The sequence below is a fragment of the Mauremys mutica genome, chromosome 7 (assembly GCF_020497125.1).
Source record: "Mauremys mutica isolate MM-2020 ecotype Southern chromosome 7, ASM2049712v1, whole genome shotgun sequence".
In the NCBI taxonomy this organism is placed as follows: Eukaryota; Metazoa; Chordata; order Testudines; family Geoemydidae; genus Mauremys; species Mauremys mutica.
The window spans coordinates 47,839,337-47,856,103 of record NC_059078.1 but is presented as its reverse complement, the minus strand read 5'-3'; the positions used below and the strand labels follow the sequence as shown (position 1 = coordinate 47,856,103).

The following is a 16,767-nucleotide window of genomic DNA, read 5'->3' as shown; positions in this document are numbered from 1 at the left end:
GGTGACCAGATGTCCCAATTTTATAGGGACAGTCCCGATTTTTGGGGCTTTCTTAAATAGGCTCCTATTTCCCTCACCCCATCCCAATTTTTCACACTTGCTATCTGGTCACACTAAGGGGAAGGCTACCGTAGATCAATTGTTATTCCAGAAGCAGGAATGTCATTCTATTCCAGGGTGAATAATCAGTGCAATTTAGGCCAGGATTTCCAGGGATGGCAAGCTGGATTTTAAGGGCATGATTCTGATTTCACCAATTCTGATTTCCCCTGTGATTTCCTGGTTTCACTTGTGTACACATGAAGCCAACAGTGTTACACCAATGTAAAACGATTATTGTTATTATTGGTCTGTATTGCAGTAGCGCTGAGGACCCCCAGCCATAGGACCCCACTGTGTACAAACATGCAACAAAAACATGGACCCTTCCCCAAAGTGCCACCAGGGCCGGCTCCAGACCCCAGCGCGCCAAGCGCGCGTGTGGGGCGGCATTTTCCCTGGAGGGCGGCAGGCAGGTCCGGCGGACCTTCCGCGGGCATGCCTGCGGGAGGTCCACCGGAGCCGCGGGACCAGCGGATCCTCCGCAGTCATGCCTGCGGGAGGTCCGCTGGTCCCCCGGCTGGTCCCCCGGCTCCGGTGCACCTCCCGCACGCATGACTGCTTGGGGCGGCCAAATTGCTAGAGCCGCCCCTGAGTGCCACAATCCAAGACAAGTCTTTAAAGTCCTGCCCGCCTGGGGCGTTGCAAACATGGAAGGAGGACGCTCCCTGCTCTGGAGAGGTTACACACGAAAGAAGCTGGTGTGAGGACAAGCCGAAGCAGCCCCTAAATCATCTCAGCAACATCTTCCTCAGCCTGTCATCTGTTCATCAGTTTTAACCCAACTCCTTTGTTCTCACTGTTATGGCATGTATGCTAAGCCCATGCTGGATTAAAGACTACTTGCTGCAGAGGGAGGGTTTTTACTGCTGCCGGCACTAAATGTCACTGAAATTAGCATTATATTGCATCAGAAAAACTGCAAAGTCAAGCGCTCAAAAGTTGGGACATGCCAAAATTGAGGTTGCCTGGGCAACCTTAGTTCAACCCCCGTACGCATTACGATAGGCTCTAATTACATGCTCACATACTATTTTTTCCTCATTGAGGGCACAAGACAGATGGTGCTCAATTAATGAGCAGTTAGGCAATGTTTTGTTTTATCCTCATTGCTCGATGTGTGGCCCAACTCTTAGTTACTGCACACACTATCCAAACCCTGCTCCTGAGACAGAAGTGTTCATTTCCGCACGGGCTTTTCTATGGGTCTCCTCACTGTAATATCTGAGTGATGCACAAATATTACTAAATTTATCATCACAGCACCCCTGTGAGACGAAGGCATATTATTATCCCCATTTTACAGCTGAGGAACTGAGACACAGAGACAGACTGAGGTCAAAAGTACCCACTCATTTTTGGTGCCCAATTTGAGATGCCTGGGACCTGCTTTTTCAGAGAATTTAGCATTTCATTTGTTCAGAGCTGAGCTCCCCTTGGCTTCAGTCACAGCTGTGAGTGCTCAGCAATCCTGCAGATCAGACCCTAGGGTTTCAAGTCAGACACCAAGAACATGTAATAGTGATCACATATGATGAGTTTGGATTAAGTGATTTGCCCAGCATCACACAGGAAATCTGTGGCAGGGGCAGGGATAGAATCCAGTGCTCCATGGCACCATTCACCAGCTTTAACCACAAAGCCTTCCTTTCTCTTCCTACTGTCCCATTTCATTCATTACACTCCTTCCAATTTCTGCAACAAATGAGGCAGGAGTCCTAGAAACAACAGGCACATTAATCACAGGACCCTGATTCACTCCCTGAGCACTGTCCATCCTGTGCACTGAATGGGGAAGGGGTCCTGCGGAAAAAATAGCATGTGATCTTTTCATTCAAGTCTGTATCAAAATGCCTACGGACAGGGGGGCCAAATTACAGTTGCACAGGCAATCTTAGCATGTCCTAACTTCTGAGTGCTTGACTTTGCAACCATAATGTTCTTTTAGCTTGGCTTTTTGTGTTCTTAAAAAGCCAACTGAAATTTTTTTTTCCGTCATATGGAATCATATTGACACCCAGGTGGATCACCAGCAGGGCTGAAGCTTTTAGATTCACTGCACAGACCTCGGACTCTTGAGCTAATGGAGTAACTGTCTCTATCACGCCCCCAGAGCACCACGTCCCAAGCCTCAGTTTCCTCCTGCCTCGCCCTTGACTCTTCATCTCAATCCCAGCTGCCCCTGCTCAGCTCCATGTCCTGGTCCCCCTCACCTCTCCTTGGTGTCACATCCCAGCTTCCCCCCCTCGCCAACCCCTTCTCCCCACAGGCCCCACTTGTCACCCCTCTGCATTCAAGGTGGTCTCAGTTCTCCTCTTCACTGCTGGGCCCAGTGTGGGTTGGTGTCACTGAGACCACAGGAGAGGGGTTCCCTGCTCTCAGTTCTGCTCCCGACCCTCCAGCAGCCCCTGTATCAAATGGGGAGGGTGATTGCAAAACAATTCCTGCTCTGCTCAGGCGCTAGGCTGGAGCATGCTCAGTGCAGATGGACTCTGAGCACAGGTAACTGAAATGTTCAGAGGCTCATAACTTGGCCAAATTTGAGTACATATTCACAGAGGTAGCAAAAAAAGCACAGCCCTGACATCAGGGTGACCTCCCTGCCCCATTTCAAGTCCCTGCACCAATGCATGGAGGCGCTATACTTCTGAGCAAAATGCATGTGAGGGTTTTTTTTAAACAAGAGCAAAGCCAGCCCATCTTTCCTCATCTCATTCTTGGAAACATCTGAAGCCTTTTTGCTACAACTTTCAAAACAAAAAAAAAGAGTCAGCCTGAGGCAGATGCCCAGCATGGAAAATTTCACCCTGGCAAGCTAAAGTTTAGCAAAGTTGCAAGTAACTGAAAGCAGGGTCTTATAACGGAAGGGGTCAGACAACCTTAGCGATAGACATTGCTGGTTATGCTGTCTATCAAAAAGCTTCCCTGCTTACCTCCCACCCCATCAAGATAATCCAGTATCGTTACCCTACTCCTACAGACAGGAGAAATGACTTGGATCAGAAGCCAGGTCTCCTGCCTCCTTGCTGCTTGCTCTGCACACTAGACCACCCTGCCACCCAACAGCATTATAAAGTGTTTCTCCAATGTACATCACTCAAACTGTTCTCTACGGAAGAGTGGCTAGTGGCAGACAGGATCCTGGTAGGCACTGTACTACTCTCTAATGTTCATCTCAGCTGCCACTAGGTGCTGCTGGTTGTCTACAGAAATACAAGAGCAAACATTTCCTCAGCATTTTTCAGGACCGCCAGCTCCTGTAGGTCAGAGACTACACCAATGAGCCCAGTGATCAGTAACAGGGTTAGACACATTCCCCTTCTCAGGCAGAACCATTCTAGGAGCGGGACTAGCGCTGTGTTTCACCACTGGCTCAGCCTTTGAATTTGCAGAGCTGCCAGAGAGGGGGAATTGGGCTAGGAGATGTGGTTGTCTCAGACATCGAGGGCCCCTTGCTCCCCAAGGTGTCACTTGGTGCCTAAGTCTGGCACAGCTCCCCAGACATGCTTTTATGGCCTCTAGATTTCTGGTTTGCAATTTCTGCTGGAAAAATCAGCCCCCCTTGATTGATGACTCTGGTTAATGAGCATTAGATGAACGAATAAAGGGAGAACCAATGTGTTGGTCTTGGTCTGGTCCCTGAATCCTCTTTTTGCCCCACTCAAGGCCAACCACCATTGGCATCGGGGGTGGGGGATAGCAGTGCAGTCTGGAGGGGCATTGGCAGGGTTGTGTGTGGGGCCCAAGGCTATAATAGCAGGGAGGCGGCAGATCAGGATCAAGATGTATTGGCAGGCAGGTATGGAGGCCCGGGACTGGAATAGCAAGGAACTTGCACAGAATTTGCCTGCATTATGCCTACCAGCCATGTTCTCCCATTTGCCTCCCTCAGAGACACACACCCTTCCTCCTTTCCCTTAGCGACCTGCTATGCTGCATTTAACCACAATCCGGAGTGTCCTCAGATCTAATTTAATTATAACAACTGCTCTTTTGTTCATCTGCACAGACAGCTTTCCCACCTGCAGGCTGGTCTTCTAGTGTCCAAGACCCACCCTCAACCCTCTAACTCCATCTCCACTTAACAAGGAGCAGGACCCTGGAATCCAGTGGACTTAGCCACGCTGCTGGCCTCCCATTCCCTACCCTGCTCAGCAGGGATCACTTACGCGGTAGTCGGTGGAGGTCACATAGAAGATGGGCAGGAAGGCCAGCCAGATGATGCACGTGGTGTACATGGTGAATCCAATGAACTTGGCCTCATTGAAGTTTTCAGGGCATTTCCTGGTCTTGAAGGCATAGACTGTACACAAGATGATCAAGAGCACATTGTAGGTCAGTGAAATGAGCATGCTGGAGTCGCGGTTGTTGCACTTGAGGGTGACAATGTACCTTTTGTCAGGCTCCGTCTCCTTCCCCGTGCCAGGGGTCTCCACCATGAGCCAGATGATAACGATGATCATCTGGCAGGAGATGAGGGCCATACAGATAACCACCTGTGAGGTGGGGCTTATGAAGCGTGGGCGCTGGACCCCTTCCTTCACCCCGCTGAAGATCCGAGCGATCCGGTTGGTCTTGGTCAAGAGGGCGGAGTAGCAGACTGCAAAGGAGGTTCCCAGCCCCAAGCGCCGCAGGGTGCAGACCTCGGTGGAGGGCTTTGCAATGAAGATGAAAGTCATGCTGTAGCACATCAGGACCCCAGTGAGGAGGATGTAGCAGAGTTCGCGGCCTGAGGCCTTCACAATGGGAGTGTCATTGTTCTTAATGAAGATCCCAAAGACAAAGAGGGTGGAGAGGAAACCCAAGCAAGAGATTGTAACTGGCCCAATGGCCCAGACGTCTTTCCAGCGGATGTACTCTTGTGGTAGCTCATAGCAGCCATTCAGGGTATCATTGGGCCAGTATCCTAGACCACAGTCCATGCAGGTGAATTCATCCAGCAGGTATTCGTAAGGCTGGCATGGGATGCATATCCAGCAGCACATGTCCCCCGGCTGCATGCTCTTCATTTCATTCTTCTTGCAGGGGTCGCTGCACTGGGACACGGGAACAGAGGTCTTTGCCCAGGGGATGAGGGTGGTGTTCAGGGTAAGCTCTTCTGCCCAGTAGCCCACCTTCTGGTATCTATATCTCCCATCCGCTCTGTGGTAGTTGAAGATATTGTAACGACCGATTCCATCACCATAGCGGTCAAATCGAACGATGCCTTTGGTGTCTGCTGGCCTGAATGGAGCTGGGTGAAGAGGAAAAGGATGAGAGATTCAATGTACAGGAAAGTTGGGCTTTTTCCAGTGGGTTTCATGCTCAGATTGGAACACGGCACGTTTTGTCCATCCTCCCTCAGGGGGCATGTTTAGACTAGGATTTAAAGGAGTGCTGTTAGCTCATGTTATCCAGACTCACTGCTCCCGATACTCCAACTAGCTCAGGGCTGTCTGCACCAGCTGCCATCACAGCCTGTGACTGCCATGCAGACCTACCCTAATTAACATCTTCCAAACCCTGAGGCAAGAAAAACAGAGTAGCACGTTAGCATGTGCTACATGGGTGAGTTAATGAGGAGAGGGAAATTTGAGGGTGCATCTTCACTGAGATAAAAGGTGTGTCCTTAGTACCTCATGTTGTCACTAATAGGAGGTAAGATCCTAGTGAAGATAAGTCAGTGCGTAGTTTTAACATGAGTTAGTAGGTCCCAATATGGACTGTGGCTACATCTGCGCTGGGTGCTGGCAGTGTGATTCGCAGCTTGCGTGGATATACTCATGGCAGCCCTTAGTGAGCTAGTGTGCTAAAAATACAAGCACAGCATGGTGGCATGGGCAGCAGCAATCAGTGGCACTGGGCTAGCTACCCCGAGTACATACCAATGGCGGCTAGGCAGCAGCTTAACCCATGCTACCGCTCACCACTGCATATGCTACCATGGCTTTGCTTGTATTTTTAGTGCACTACCTTGATCAGCGCTAGCATAAGTTGGGGGGGGGGACTCAGAGAGTGCAGGTGTTGCCTATGAGGGAGCCCAATCTCACTTTTGGGTGTGCTAAAGAACAACTTGCTTTGCCTTGACCAACATTTTAGAAAGCATTAATGATGTAAGCAGAGTCTGGATGAGCTCTCCCCTGCCTGACATCTAGTAGTGAGCTGTAGAAAAAGACTTCAGAAGCTGATCTCGTTTGCATGGACACACCTACCCTGCCTAGGTGCTCAGTATGATGGGACTACTTGCCGAAATGATCACTTGTGGCAGGTGTTGGATCCCCAGTCTCCTTGTTATTGGGGCAGGAGTAATGAAGCATTGTTATACTTGTTGTGTGAACTGAGGGCAGCAGAACTGTACCTGGCATAATACCCCAATGGAGGGACTCGCCCTCAACTGAACAGCATTTGCTAGGCAGGGGACATGGGTTCCAAAGGCCAGTGAACAGCATGCATGGTGCCTGGTGCTGTGGGTAAAAGAGCTAATTTAGATTCAACTGAAAGCCTTACACACTGCATAACTGAAAATCACTGATACCTAGATACAGGGCTGCCCAGAGGATTCAGGGGGCCTGGGGCAAAGCAATTTCTGAGGTCCCTTCCATAAAAAAATTGTAATACTATCATAGAATCATAGGATTGGAAGGGACCTCAGGAGGTCATCTAGTCCAACCCCCTGCTCAAAGCAGGACCAACCCCCAACTAAATCATCCCAGCCAGGGCTTTCTCAAGCCTGACCTTAAAAACCTCTAAGGAAGGAGATTCCACCACCTCCCTAGGTAACCCATTCCAGTGCTTCACCACCCTACTAGTGAAAAAGTTTTTCCTAATGTCCAACCTAAACCTCCCCCTCTGCAACTTGAGACCATTACTCCTTGTTCTGTCATCTTCTACCACTGAGAACAGTCTAGATCCATCCTCTTTGGAACCCCCTTTCAGGTAGTTGAAAGCAGCTATCAAATCCCCCCTCATTCTTCTCTTCTGCAGGCTAAACAATCTCAGTTCCCTCAGCCTCTCCTCATAAGTCATGTGCTCCAGCCCCCTAATCATTTTTGTTGCCCTCCGCTGGACTCTCTCCAATTTATCCACATCCTTCTTGTAGTGTGGGGCCCAAAACTGGACACAGTACTCCAAATGAGGCCTCACCAGTGCTGAATAGAGGGGAATGATCACATCCCTCGATCTGCTGGAAATGCCCCTACTTATACAACCCAAAATGCCATTAGCCTTCTTGGCAACAAGGGCACACTGTTGACTCATATTCAGCTTTTCGTCCACTGTAACCCCTAGGTCCCTTTCTGCAGAACTGCTGCCCAGCCATTCGGTCCCTAGTCTATAGCAGTGCATGGGATTCTTCCATCCTAAATGCAGGACTCTGCACTTGTCCTTGTTGAACCTCATCATATTTCTTTTGGCCCAACCCTCTAATGTGTCTAGGTCCTCTGTATCCTATCCCTACCCTCCAGCGTATCAAGCACTCCTCCCAGTTTAGTGTCATCTGCAAACTTGCTAAGGGTGCAGTCCACACCATCCTCCAGATCATTAATGAAGATATTGAACAAAACCGGCCCCAGCACCGACCCTTGGGGCACTCCACTTGATACCGGCTGCCAACTAGACATGGAACCATTGATCACTACCCGTTGAGCCCGACCATCTAGCCAGTTTTCTATCCACCTTACCGTCCATTCATCCAGCCCAGACTTCTTTAACTTGCTGGCAAGAATACTGTGGGAGACTGTATCAAAAGCTTTGCTAAAGTCCAGAAATAGCACATCCACTGCTTTCCCCTCATCCACAGAGCCGGTTATCTCATCATAGAAGGCAATTAGGTTAGTCAGACATGACTTGCCCTTGGTGAATCCATGCTGACTGTTCCTGATCACTTTCCCCTCCTTTAAGTGGTTCAGAATTGATTCCTTGAGGACCTGTTCTATGATTTTTCCATGGACTGAGGTGAGACTGACTGGCCTGTAGTTCCCTGGATCTTCCTTCTTCCCTTTTTTAAAGATGGGCACTACATTAGCTTTTTTCCAGTCATCCGGGACCTCCCCCGATCACCATGATTTTTCAAAGATAATGGCCAATGGCTCTGCAATCTCATCGGCCAATTCCTTTAGCACCCTTGGATGCAGCGCATCCAGCCCCATGGACTTGTGCTCGTCCAGCTTTTCTAAATAGTCCCGAACTACTTCTTTCTCCACAGAGAGCTGGTCACCTCCTCCCCATACCGTGCTGCAGAGTGCAGCTGTCTGGGAGCTGACCTTGTCTGTGAAGATAGAGGCAAAAAAAGCATTGAGTACACTAGCTTTCTCCACATCCTCTGTCACTAGGTTCCCTCCCTCATTCAGCAAGGGGCCCACACTTTCCTTGACTTTCTTCTTGTTGCTAACATACCTGAAGAAACCCTTCTTGTTACTCCTAACATCTCCGGCTAGCTGCAACTCCAAGTGTGATTTGGCCTTCCTAATTTCACTCCTGCATGCCTGAGCAATACTTTTATACTCCTCCGTGGTTATTTGTCCAATCTTCCACTTCTTGTAAGCGTTTTTTTTGTGTTTAAGACGAGCAAGGATTTCACTGTTAAGCCAAGCTGGTCGCCTGCCATATTTACTTTTCTTCCTACACATCGGGATGGTTTGTTCCTGCAACCTCAATAAGGATTCTTTAAAATACAGCCAGCTCTCCTGGACTCCTTCCCCCCTCATGTTATTCTCCCAGGGGACCTTGCCCATCAGTTCCCTGAGGGAGTCGAAGTCTGCTTTTCTGAAGTCCAGGGTCTCTGTTCTACTGCTCTCCTTTCTTCCTTGTATCAGGATCCTGAACTCGACCATCTCATGGTCACTGCCTCCCAGGTTCCCATCCACTATTGCTTCCTCTACTATTTCTTCCCTGTTTGTGAGCAGCAGGTCAAGAAGAGCTTTTCCCCTAGTTGGTTCCTCCAGCACTTGCACCAGGAAATTGTCCCCTACACTTTCCAGAAACTTCCTGGATTGTCTGTGCACCGCTGTATTGCTCTCCCAGCAGATATCAGGGTGATTAAAGTCACCCATGAGAACCAGGGCCTGTGATCTAGCAACTTCTGTTAGTTGCTGGAAGAAAGCCTTGTCCACCTCATCCCCCTGGTCTGGTGGTCTGTAGCAGACTCTCCCCACAACATCACCCTTGTTGTTCATACTTCTAAATTTAATCCAGAGACTCTCAGGTTTTTCTGCAGTTTCATACTGGAGCTCTGAGCAGTCATACTGCTCTCTTACATACAACGCAACTCCCCCACCTTTTCTGCCCTGCCTATCCTTCCTGAACAGTTTATATCCATCCATGACAGTACTCCAGTCATGTGACTTATCCCACCAAGTCTCTGTTATTCCAATTACATCATAATTCCTTGACTGTGCCAGGACTTCTAGTTCTCCCTGCTTGTTCCCCAGGCTTCTTGCATTTGTTCCCCAGGCTTCTTGCAATATAATATTATATTCTCGTGGGGGCCCCTGTGGGGCCCAGTGCAAATTGCCCCACTTGCTTCCCACCCCCCAGGCAGCCCTAGGAAAAATAAACCTTCTGCATCTTGGCACAAACCCAGTTTTGAGAAAACTTCTTTACAAGGTATCACTGGTTCTCAGCATCAGCTAGTTCTAAAAGGCACTAAAGCTCATTAAAAGGGTTGGACAAATATTTTCCATCAAAACTTATTCTGGATTGAAAACTAGAGGTTTTTAAAAAGCAGAAAAAAATCACAGACAATGTCTGCTTTCCTTCAAAATTTGTTGTGGTTTTTTAAATTGAAAAGCTGAAATTAGTCTGCCAAAACCTGAATATGGTTTGGGGTTTCATTAGTGTGTGGCCAAATATTTGCTGCTTGCTGTGTTCGATTGTTTAAAGAAACAATAAAACAATTCTGCTTAAAAAAAATCCAAAACTTTTGAACCACCTCAGCTTGTGACCAAACGCCTGAGCCCATCCAGTCAGAGATTTTTCCAGGTTTCTGATACTCTGCTGGCTTCCTTGACTCAGATCTGTCTTCATAACTTTGGGTTCATTTAGATTAGAACATAAGAACGGCCATACTGGGTCAAACCAAAGGTCCATCCAGCCCAGTATCCTGTCTACCAACAAAGGCCAATGCCAAGTGCCCCAGAGGGAGTAAACCTAACATGTAATGATCAAGTGATCTCTTTCCTGCCATCCATCTCCACCCTCTGACAGACAGAGGCTAGGGACACCATTCCTTACCCATCCTGGCTAATAGCCATTAATGGACTTAACCTCCATGCATTTAGCTGTTTCCTAGAGACTGACTCCATGGGGTCCCTCACAAACTGGAGACGGTTACTGTGGGTTTGTCTTTAGTATAGACTATGTACATATGCCATGAACTGAGCATTTGAGCTTGTTTCAGAATCTGGGATGAGCCTATGTTGTGAAAACTGAAATGCTCAAAATAGCACATGCACGTGAATGGACACAGGGTGCTAAAATTAAATTAACCCAGGGGTTCTCAAACTGGGGGTTGGCACCCCTCAGGGGGTCACGAGGTTATTACTGGGGGTCGCGAGCTGTCAGCCTCCACCTCAAACCCCGCTTTGCCTACAACATTTATAACAGTGTTAAATATATAAAAAAGTGTTTTTAATTTATAAGGGGGGGGTCACACTCAGAGGTTTGCTATGTGAAAGGGGTCACCAGTATAAAAGTTTGAGAACCACTGAATTAACCCCTCTGGAGCCTCAGGGAATGTAGGGGACGGGGGATCTCCCTTGGTAGGGTTGGGAAGGATATTGCTCTTCTCATGTGATCCCTCCCCCAGTAACCAATTTTAAATGAAGCTACCCTCCCCTGACATGATTCTCCCTATGGCACTGAAATTAAATATAGACTATAATTTGGCATTTGAGAAGTGAAAGGATGGTAGCCCTAATGGAAAAGCTAACAGCTTGGCTCTTCTGCAAGCCTCAAACTGCTGAATGAGCTTTAGGGTAGGGAAAGCTGTGCCTCCCAAACAGCCTGGCCCTGCCCCCTATCCAACCCCACCCACTTCCTGCCCCCCCGACTGCCCACCCCCTCAGAATCCCCGATCCATCCTGCTCCTTGCCCCCTCACTGTCCCCCAGAGACTCCCACCCACCACCCCAGGACCCCACCCCTGCTCCCTGTCCCCTGACTGCCCCAACCCCTATCCAGCCCCGCCCCGCTGAGTCCTGACAGACCCCTGGAATGCCCACAATCCAACCCCCCCCCCGTTCCCTGACCATTCCCCCCCAACCTCTGCCCCCTCCCTGTCCCCTGACTATCCCTGGGACTTCCTGCCCCTTAGCCAACCCCCCCGGCCCCGGCCTCTTACCCCCAGCTCCCCCCTCACCCAGAGCCTCATCCCATCCAGGAGCTTCGCTCGACAGAGGCAGCGTGGCTCTGGCGGGGCCTGAGCTCCTCCCTGCTCATTGCCACGTGACAAGGGGGAGGCCCTGCGAGCTCCATGCCGAGCGGAGGGAACCCAGGCCCCGCTGGAGCTCGCAGCCCCGCCCCTTACCACGTGGCAATGAGCAGGGAGGAGCTCAGGCCCCGTTGGAGCTCGCAGCCCCGCCCCCTTACCACGCGGCTCTGAGTGGGGCGGAGCTCAGGGACCCCGCCGGAGCCACGCTGCGCCGCTGTCCAGGGACAGCTGCTGGATGCGCTGAGGCTCCGGGAGAGGGGCAGAGACTGGGTCGGGCTGGGGCCGGGAAGGGAGCCTCAGTCATTCTCGTGGGGGCCCCTGCGGAAAATTGCCTCACTTGCCCTCCCCTCTGGGCGGCCCTGCCTAGGTATTAGACTAATAGAGACAGTGTCTCTATTGCAAGAGACTACCAAGTGTGCACTAGCAGTGAGGCTCCCCCATTAACAGCTGAAATCACTGTGAGCTGGGCGGGGGGGGGCACTGAAGACATCTTGGCGAGTGGGCAGCTGGTAGAGAGGTGAGGCAAGAAGCTAGTAGGGTGACAGGCAGGGTGGCTGCCAGCAGAGAAGCTAGTAGAGAGAGCCAGAGCAGAGGCCCGCAGTTGCCCGAGAAGTGCAGCACGTAAGGTGCATCCTTACCCCTCCTTGCCTTCCACACAGGGTGGGAGGTGGACTCTGCGGATGAACCTCTGAACTCTGGGGCTGCACTGGCCAAGGACAGCAACTGTGAGTGAGGTACAGAGAAGGGACAGGCACGTTAAAGGGACTCTTGGGCTGCTTGACTCAAGATCCCGATGGGAAAAGGACTCTGCCCAGCTTACTTGGGGGTGGGTCTTTTGCTCAAGGTTTGTGTTTATGAGCCCTAGTTGCAGTGTTTTCCCAAATTAATGCTGAGTTAATTCCCTCCTTTTATTAAAAGGTTTTGCTACACTCAGACTCTGTGCTTACGAGAGGGGGAGCATTGCCTCTCAGAGGCACTCAGGGGCGGTGTGTAATTGTCCCAGGTCACTGGGTGGTGGCTCAAGCTAGTTTGTGCTGTATTGTTGAAAAGGAACCTCTAGATCAGGGGTAGGCAACCTATGGCACACGTGCCGAAGGAGGCAAGCGAGCTGATTTTCAGTGGCACTCACACTGCCCTGGTCCTGGCCACTGGTCCAGGAGGATCTGCATTTTAATTTAATTTTAAATGAAGCTTCTTAAAAATTTTAAAAACCTTATTTACTTTACATACAACAATAGTTTAGTTATATATTATAGACTTGTAGAAAGATCTTCTAAAAACATTAAAATGTATTACTGGCACGCAAAACCTTAAATTAGAGTGAATAAATGAAGACTCGGCACAGCACTTCTGAAAGGTTGCCGACCCCTGCTCTAGATACTGAACCCGGCCCTTGTTGCTGCTGGCTCCACCTGGCAGAAGAGTTACAATTAGATCACACAATATTCTCAACCAGCTAAATCTCTGCCTTTGCCCACACTAAATGCTAAGTGATGTTTAACATGTTAATTAATGTATGTGAATTAACAATCTCATTTCCCCACCATATTGCAAAGCCACAATGGTGCTTCTGATTTGAGCTGAACAAATCATTCACAACAACTAATCTCTTCAAAAAAAATTGACTTCTTTTTCTGTCCACAAACAAATCCCAACATTATCAAAGCTGTATATTTTCAAAACCATTCACAATTTTCCTTCAGCAAATAGTTCTTAGCCTGCAGGTTGCACAATTTACAAATGCAACAATGTAATCTGTAACGTGTAATTTGTAAAATTATGCCGCTAATTTATGAGTCTGTAACTAAAGCTACATTTGGAAGTTACACTGCGAACATTTGAATATTCACAATTCATGCTCTGTTGGTCAGTTACATAAACTGTCCAATCAGGGAACATATACTATGCCATGTGACTTGTTAACCAAAGACAGTGTGAATTGCACATTGTTAATTTTACAACTGAATATACCACCTGGAATTTGTTTTCAGTGACTGTTCCAGCCTTCAAGCTAAAATTTGCTTGCTGTATTTGTACTAGTAAAGGAGCACTCAGATGTTACCAGAATGGGGACACAAAAGGGTCACAAACACACATGAATCCAAATTCACTTTCAGATTTGAGCAAATATTCAACAGCTTTCCCCCCACCCCACATGTCTTGGTTTTATATTCACCCCTTTATAACATTATAGTACCTAACAATAACATGCATATTCCTTTTCACTTAAGTACATCCTTTCAACTTGACAATCAGTTCACTCCCCCACTTCTGCTATTATCTCAGGTTGGTATTAAACACATCACATGAAAATACTACATTTATCTCCATGAGATGCCTCCCCAAGGAGACCGATAATACAGTACATTTTTCTAAGCAGCACTAACTTCCCCGACATAAGCCTGACAGCCCAAGGCTGCTTATATATGAAATCAAATATAGGTAAGTCGGCAATCTCTCTCCCGCTATGTGGTCTCTTGATTGCCAAGCTGGGAGATGAAGTATATACAGGTTCTCTGGCAAGCCTGCTCCCTTTACTCTTCATAAGATTTCTGAGAGGAGAACTGTGCCCTAGTTATGCTGGACAGCAGCTCCACTGGCACCAGACTGGGCCCTGGGAAGCAGAGACCAGCCATGCCCCTGATCTGCCTCCAGCCTGCCCCCTATGCTGAGGCTGGGAGCAGGGCTGATGTATCCAGCTCTGCTCTCACTGGAGAGCGGGTGGACTCAGGGAGCTATTGCTGCCCACACCAGTATACCTGAGAACTGGCCCCTGGACACGCATGGAAGATTACATGGAGCAATGTGTCTTGAGAATGAACTCAGGACAATTAGTGGCTGACATGCCAACCTCCAGCCATGCCTAGCACCCTCAGGACTACACAGAGATGCATGGTGTGATGTTACACTCCATATGTTTTATGGAAATATGCTTACGAGTGTTGTGACAAGATGACCGATATTCATATGGTGGGTTCCATGCTTTTCTTGGGGGGGAGAGGGGGCTAAGATGCCACCCCTTGCCCCTGCTCTTGGGTGCCGAAGGCCCCGCTAGTGGCCTGGGAAGGTGGTAGAGGAGGGAAGTGGGGAAGGGGTCTGGGTTTGTGCCTCACTCGGAGTCCCAGCCCCTGCGGGTTTCTTACCTTCTTCCCCCTTAGGTGGGGTCACCCTTGGTCCTTAGATTCTGGAGGAGGGAGTCTTCATGCCCTGCTGGGGCAAGGTCCCCCTTACTTTGGTTCTCTGGTCTTTCAAATCTCACAACACACCTCCAAGCTCCAGTCCTCTCTCCTTTCTCCTCCTCCTCCTCTGACTGCCTGAAGCAGGGGGTTTTATTAGGTTCCTGACAGGGCCTTAATTGACTACAGGTGCTTCAATTAACCTGTAGCAACCCTCCCTAGCCTACAGGGAACCATGCCTTAATTAGCCTAGGCCTTATATATTTCCCCTCCACCACTCTACCACTGTTCCCTGGCCCTTCTGTATCACAATGTGAATATGATGTAACTGGAATACGCTTTGTGCAAAAGGTGTCTTGTAAGGTATCATAGCAAAGGTTATAACCTACTGAATATATTCCTCCTATTTGTGTGCATGTATCATTCTTGTATCTGAAGCTAGAAATATGAAGGATAACTCTGAGGTCCTATAGTAATTATGCAAAGTGTGAGCCATTAATGGTGGTTTAGAATCTTGATGACTAACAGACGTTTTGCAGGATGAGCTTTCGTGGGTGAATACCCACTTCTTCGGATGCAAGTGGGTATTCACCCATGAAAGCTCATCCTGCAAAACGTCTGTTAGTCTATAAGGTGCCACAGGATTCTTTGCTGCTTCTACAGAACCAGACTAACATGGCTACCCCTCTGATACTAGAATCTTGATGGCTCCCATTGACCCAGACAATTAGTTGTAAATTGTTTATTTACCTGCAAACCTTCCTGTGTACGCATGGAACAACCCAGGAAGAATGGAGACTAGGGGTCTTACAGTGACATGTGACCGTGTCACATAATACTGGAATCCATTTTAATCCTTGTACTTTTCCATTGATGAGGCGGGGGTGGGGACAAGCAAAGACAAAAGATTCCCGCCTTGTGTTAAAGCTATAAAAAGGGGTGGAGCAGGACATAAGGGACTGCCAGTCATGAGAAAACCCCTGCTTACCACCTGGGATGTCTGCTGGAACTAACAAGGACTGTACCTGGGGAAAGGATTCTAGGAAGGAGTCTAGTCGGTGAAAGAAGCTTACTGGAACATCTCTGAGGGTGAGATATTACTTGTAATCAGTTTCTTAATATATTAGGCTTAGACTTGCTTGGTTTTGCTTTATTTTGCTTGGTAACTTACTTTGTTCTATCTGTTATTACTTGAAACCACTTAAATCCTACTTTTTATACTTAATAAAATCACTTTTGTTTATTAATAAACACAGAGTAAGTGATTAATACCTGTGGGAGCAAACAGCTGTGCATATCTCTCTATCAGTGATATGGAGGGTGAACAATTTACGAATTTACCCTGTATAAGCTTTACACAGAGTAAAATGGATTTACTTGGGGTTTGGATCCCATTGGGAACTGGGTGTCTGGGTGCTGGAGACAGGTAACTTGCTAAGCTGTTTTCAGTTAAGTCTTCAGCTTTGGGGGTATGGACCAGACCCTGGGTCTGTGTTGCAGCAGGCTAGTGGGTCTGGCTCAACAAGGCAGGGTTCTGGAAGTCCCAAGCTGGCAGGGCAAACGATCTCAGAAGTAATTTCAGCACATCAGGTGACAGTCCCAAGGGGTCTCTGTGACTGAACCCATCACACATGGGCTCCTCCTTATCTCACCGGGATGTGGTGAGGATAGCTATGGTAAGGACTGTATGCTGCCAGATCTGACAGTGATGGAGGCTGGATAATTGATAGATTGATAATCATCCTCCCAGGTGTCTAATGAGCTTGGCCTGGAGGAGAACACTTTGGATGGCTCCTCCATCCAGCAAGCGCAGGTCTTCACGGTGTGCCAGTATAATGCCCATCTCAGGAGCAGGTCAGTCCTGGAGAGAGCACCACTTTCTCCTAGCTGCCTGTGACTGAATAAAACCCAGAACGCAAAGGAAAAGGATGCAACCTGGAATATACTGAGTCCTCATTGTTTCTGTGGCATCTTAAACCAGTGTTCCAGAGTCTCCTACAAATGATACACCAGGGGTAAGAATCCGTCGTACACGGGGTCAGTGCAATGTAGTCTCGTCAGAATAAAGCCTCTGAACAGTTTTAAA

The 16,767-nt window shown here is 48.7% G+C and overlaps 1 protein-coding gene across 4 annotated transcripts in view; it reads right to left on the bottom strand.

The window, feature by feature from the left end:
- GRM2 (glutamate metabotropic receptor 2) overlaps positions 1-16,767 on the bottom strand; it is a 45,402-nt gene that overhangs the window by 6,368 nt on the left and 22,267 nt on the right. For all 4 annotated transcript variants that reach the window (XM_045025868.1, XM_045025869.1, XM_045025871.1 and 1 more), the window contains one exon: positions 4,269-5,332. In XM_045025868.1, coding sequence (XP_044881803.1) covers positions 4,269-5,332 — 1,064 coding nt within the window. The remainder of the gene's footprint in view (positions 1-4,268; positions 5,333-16,767) is intronic.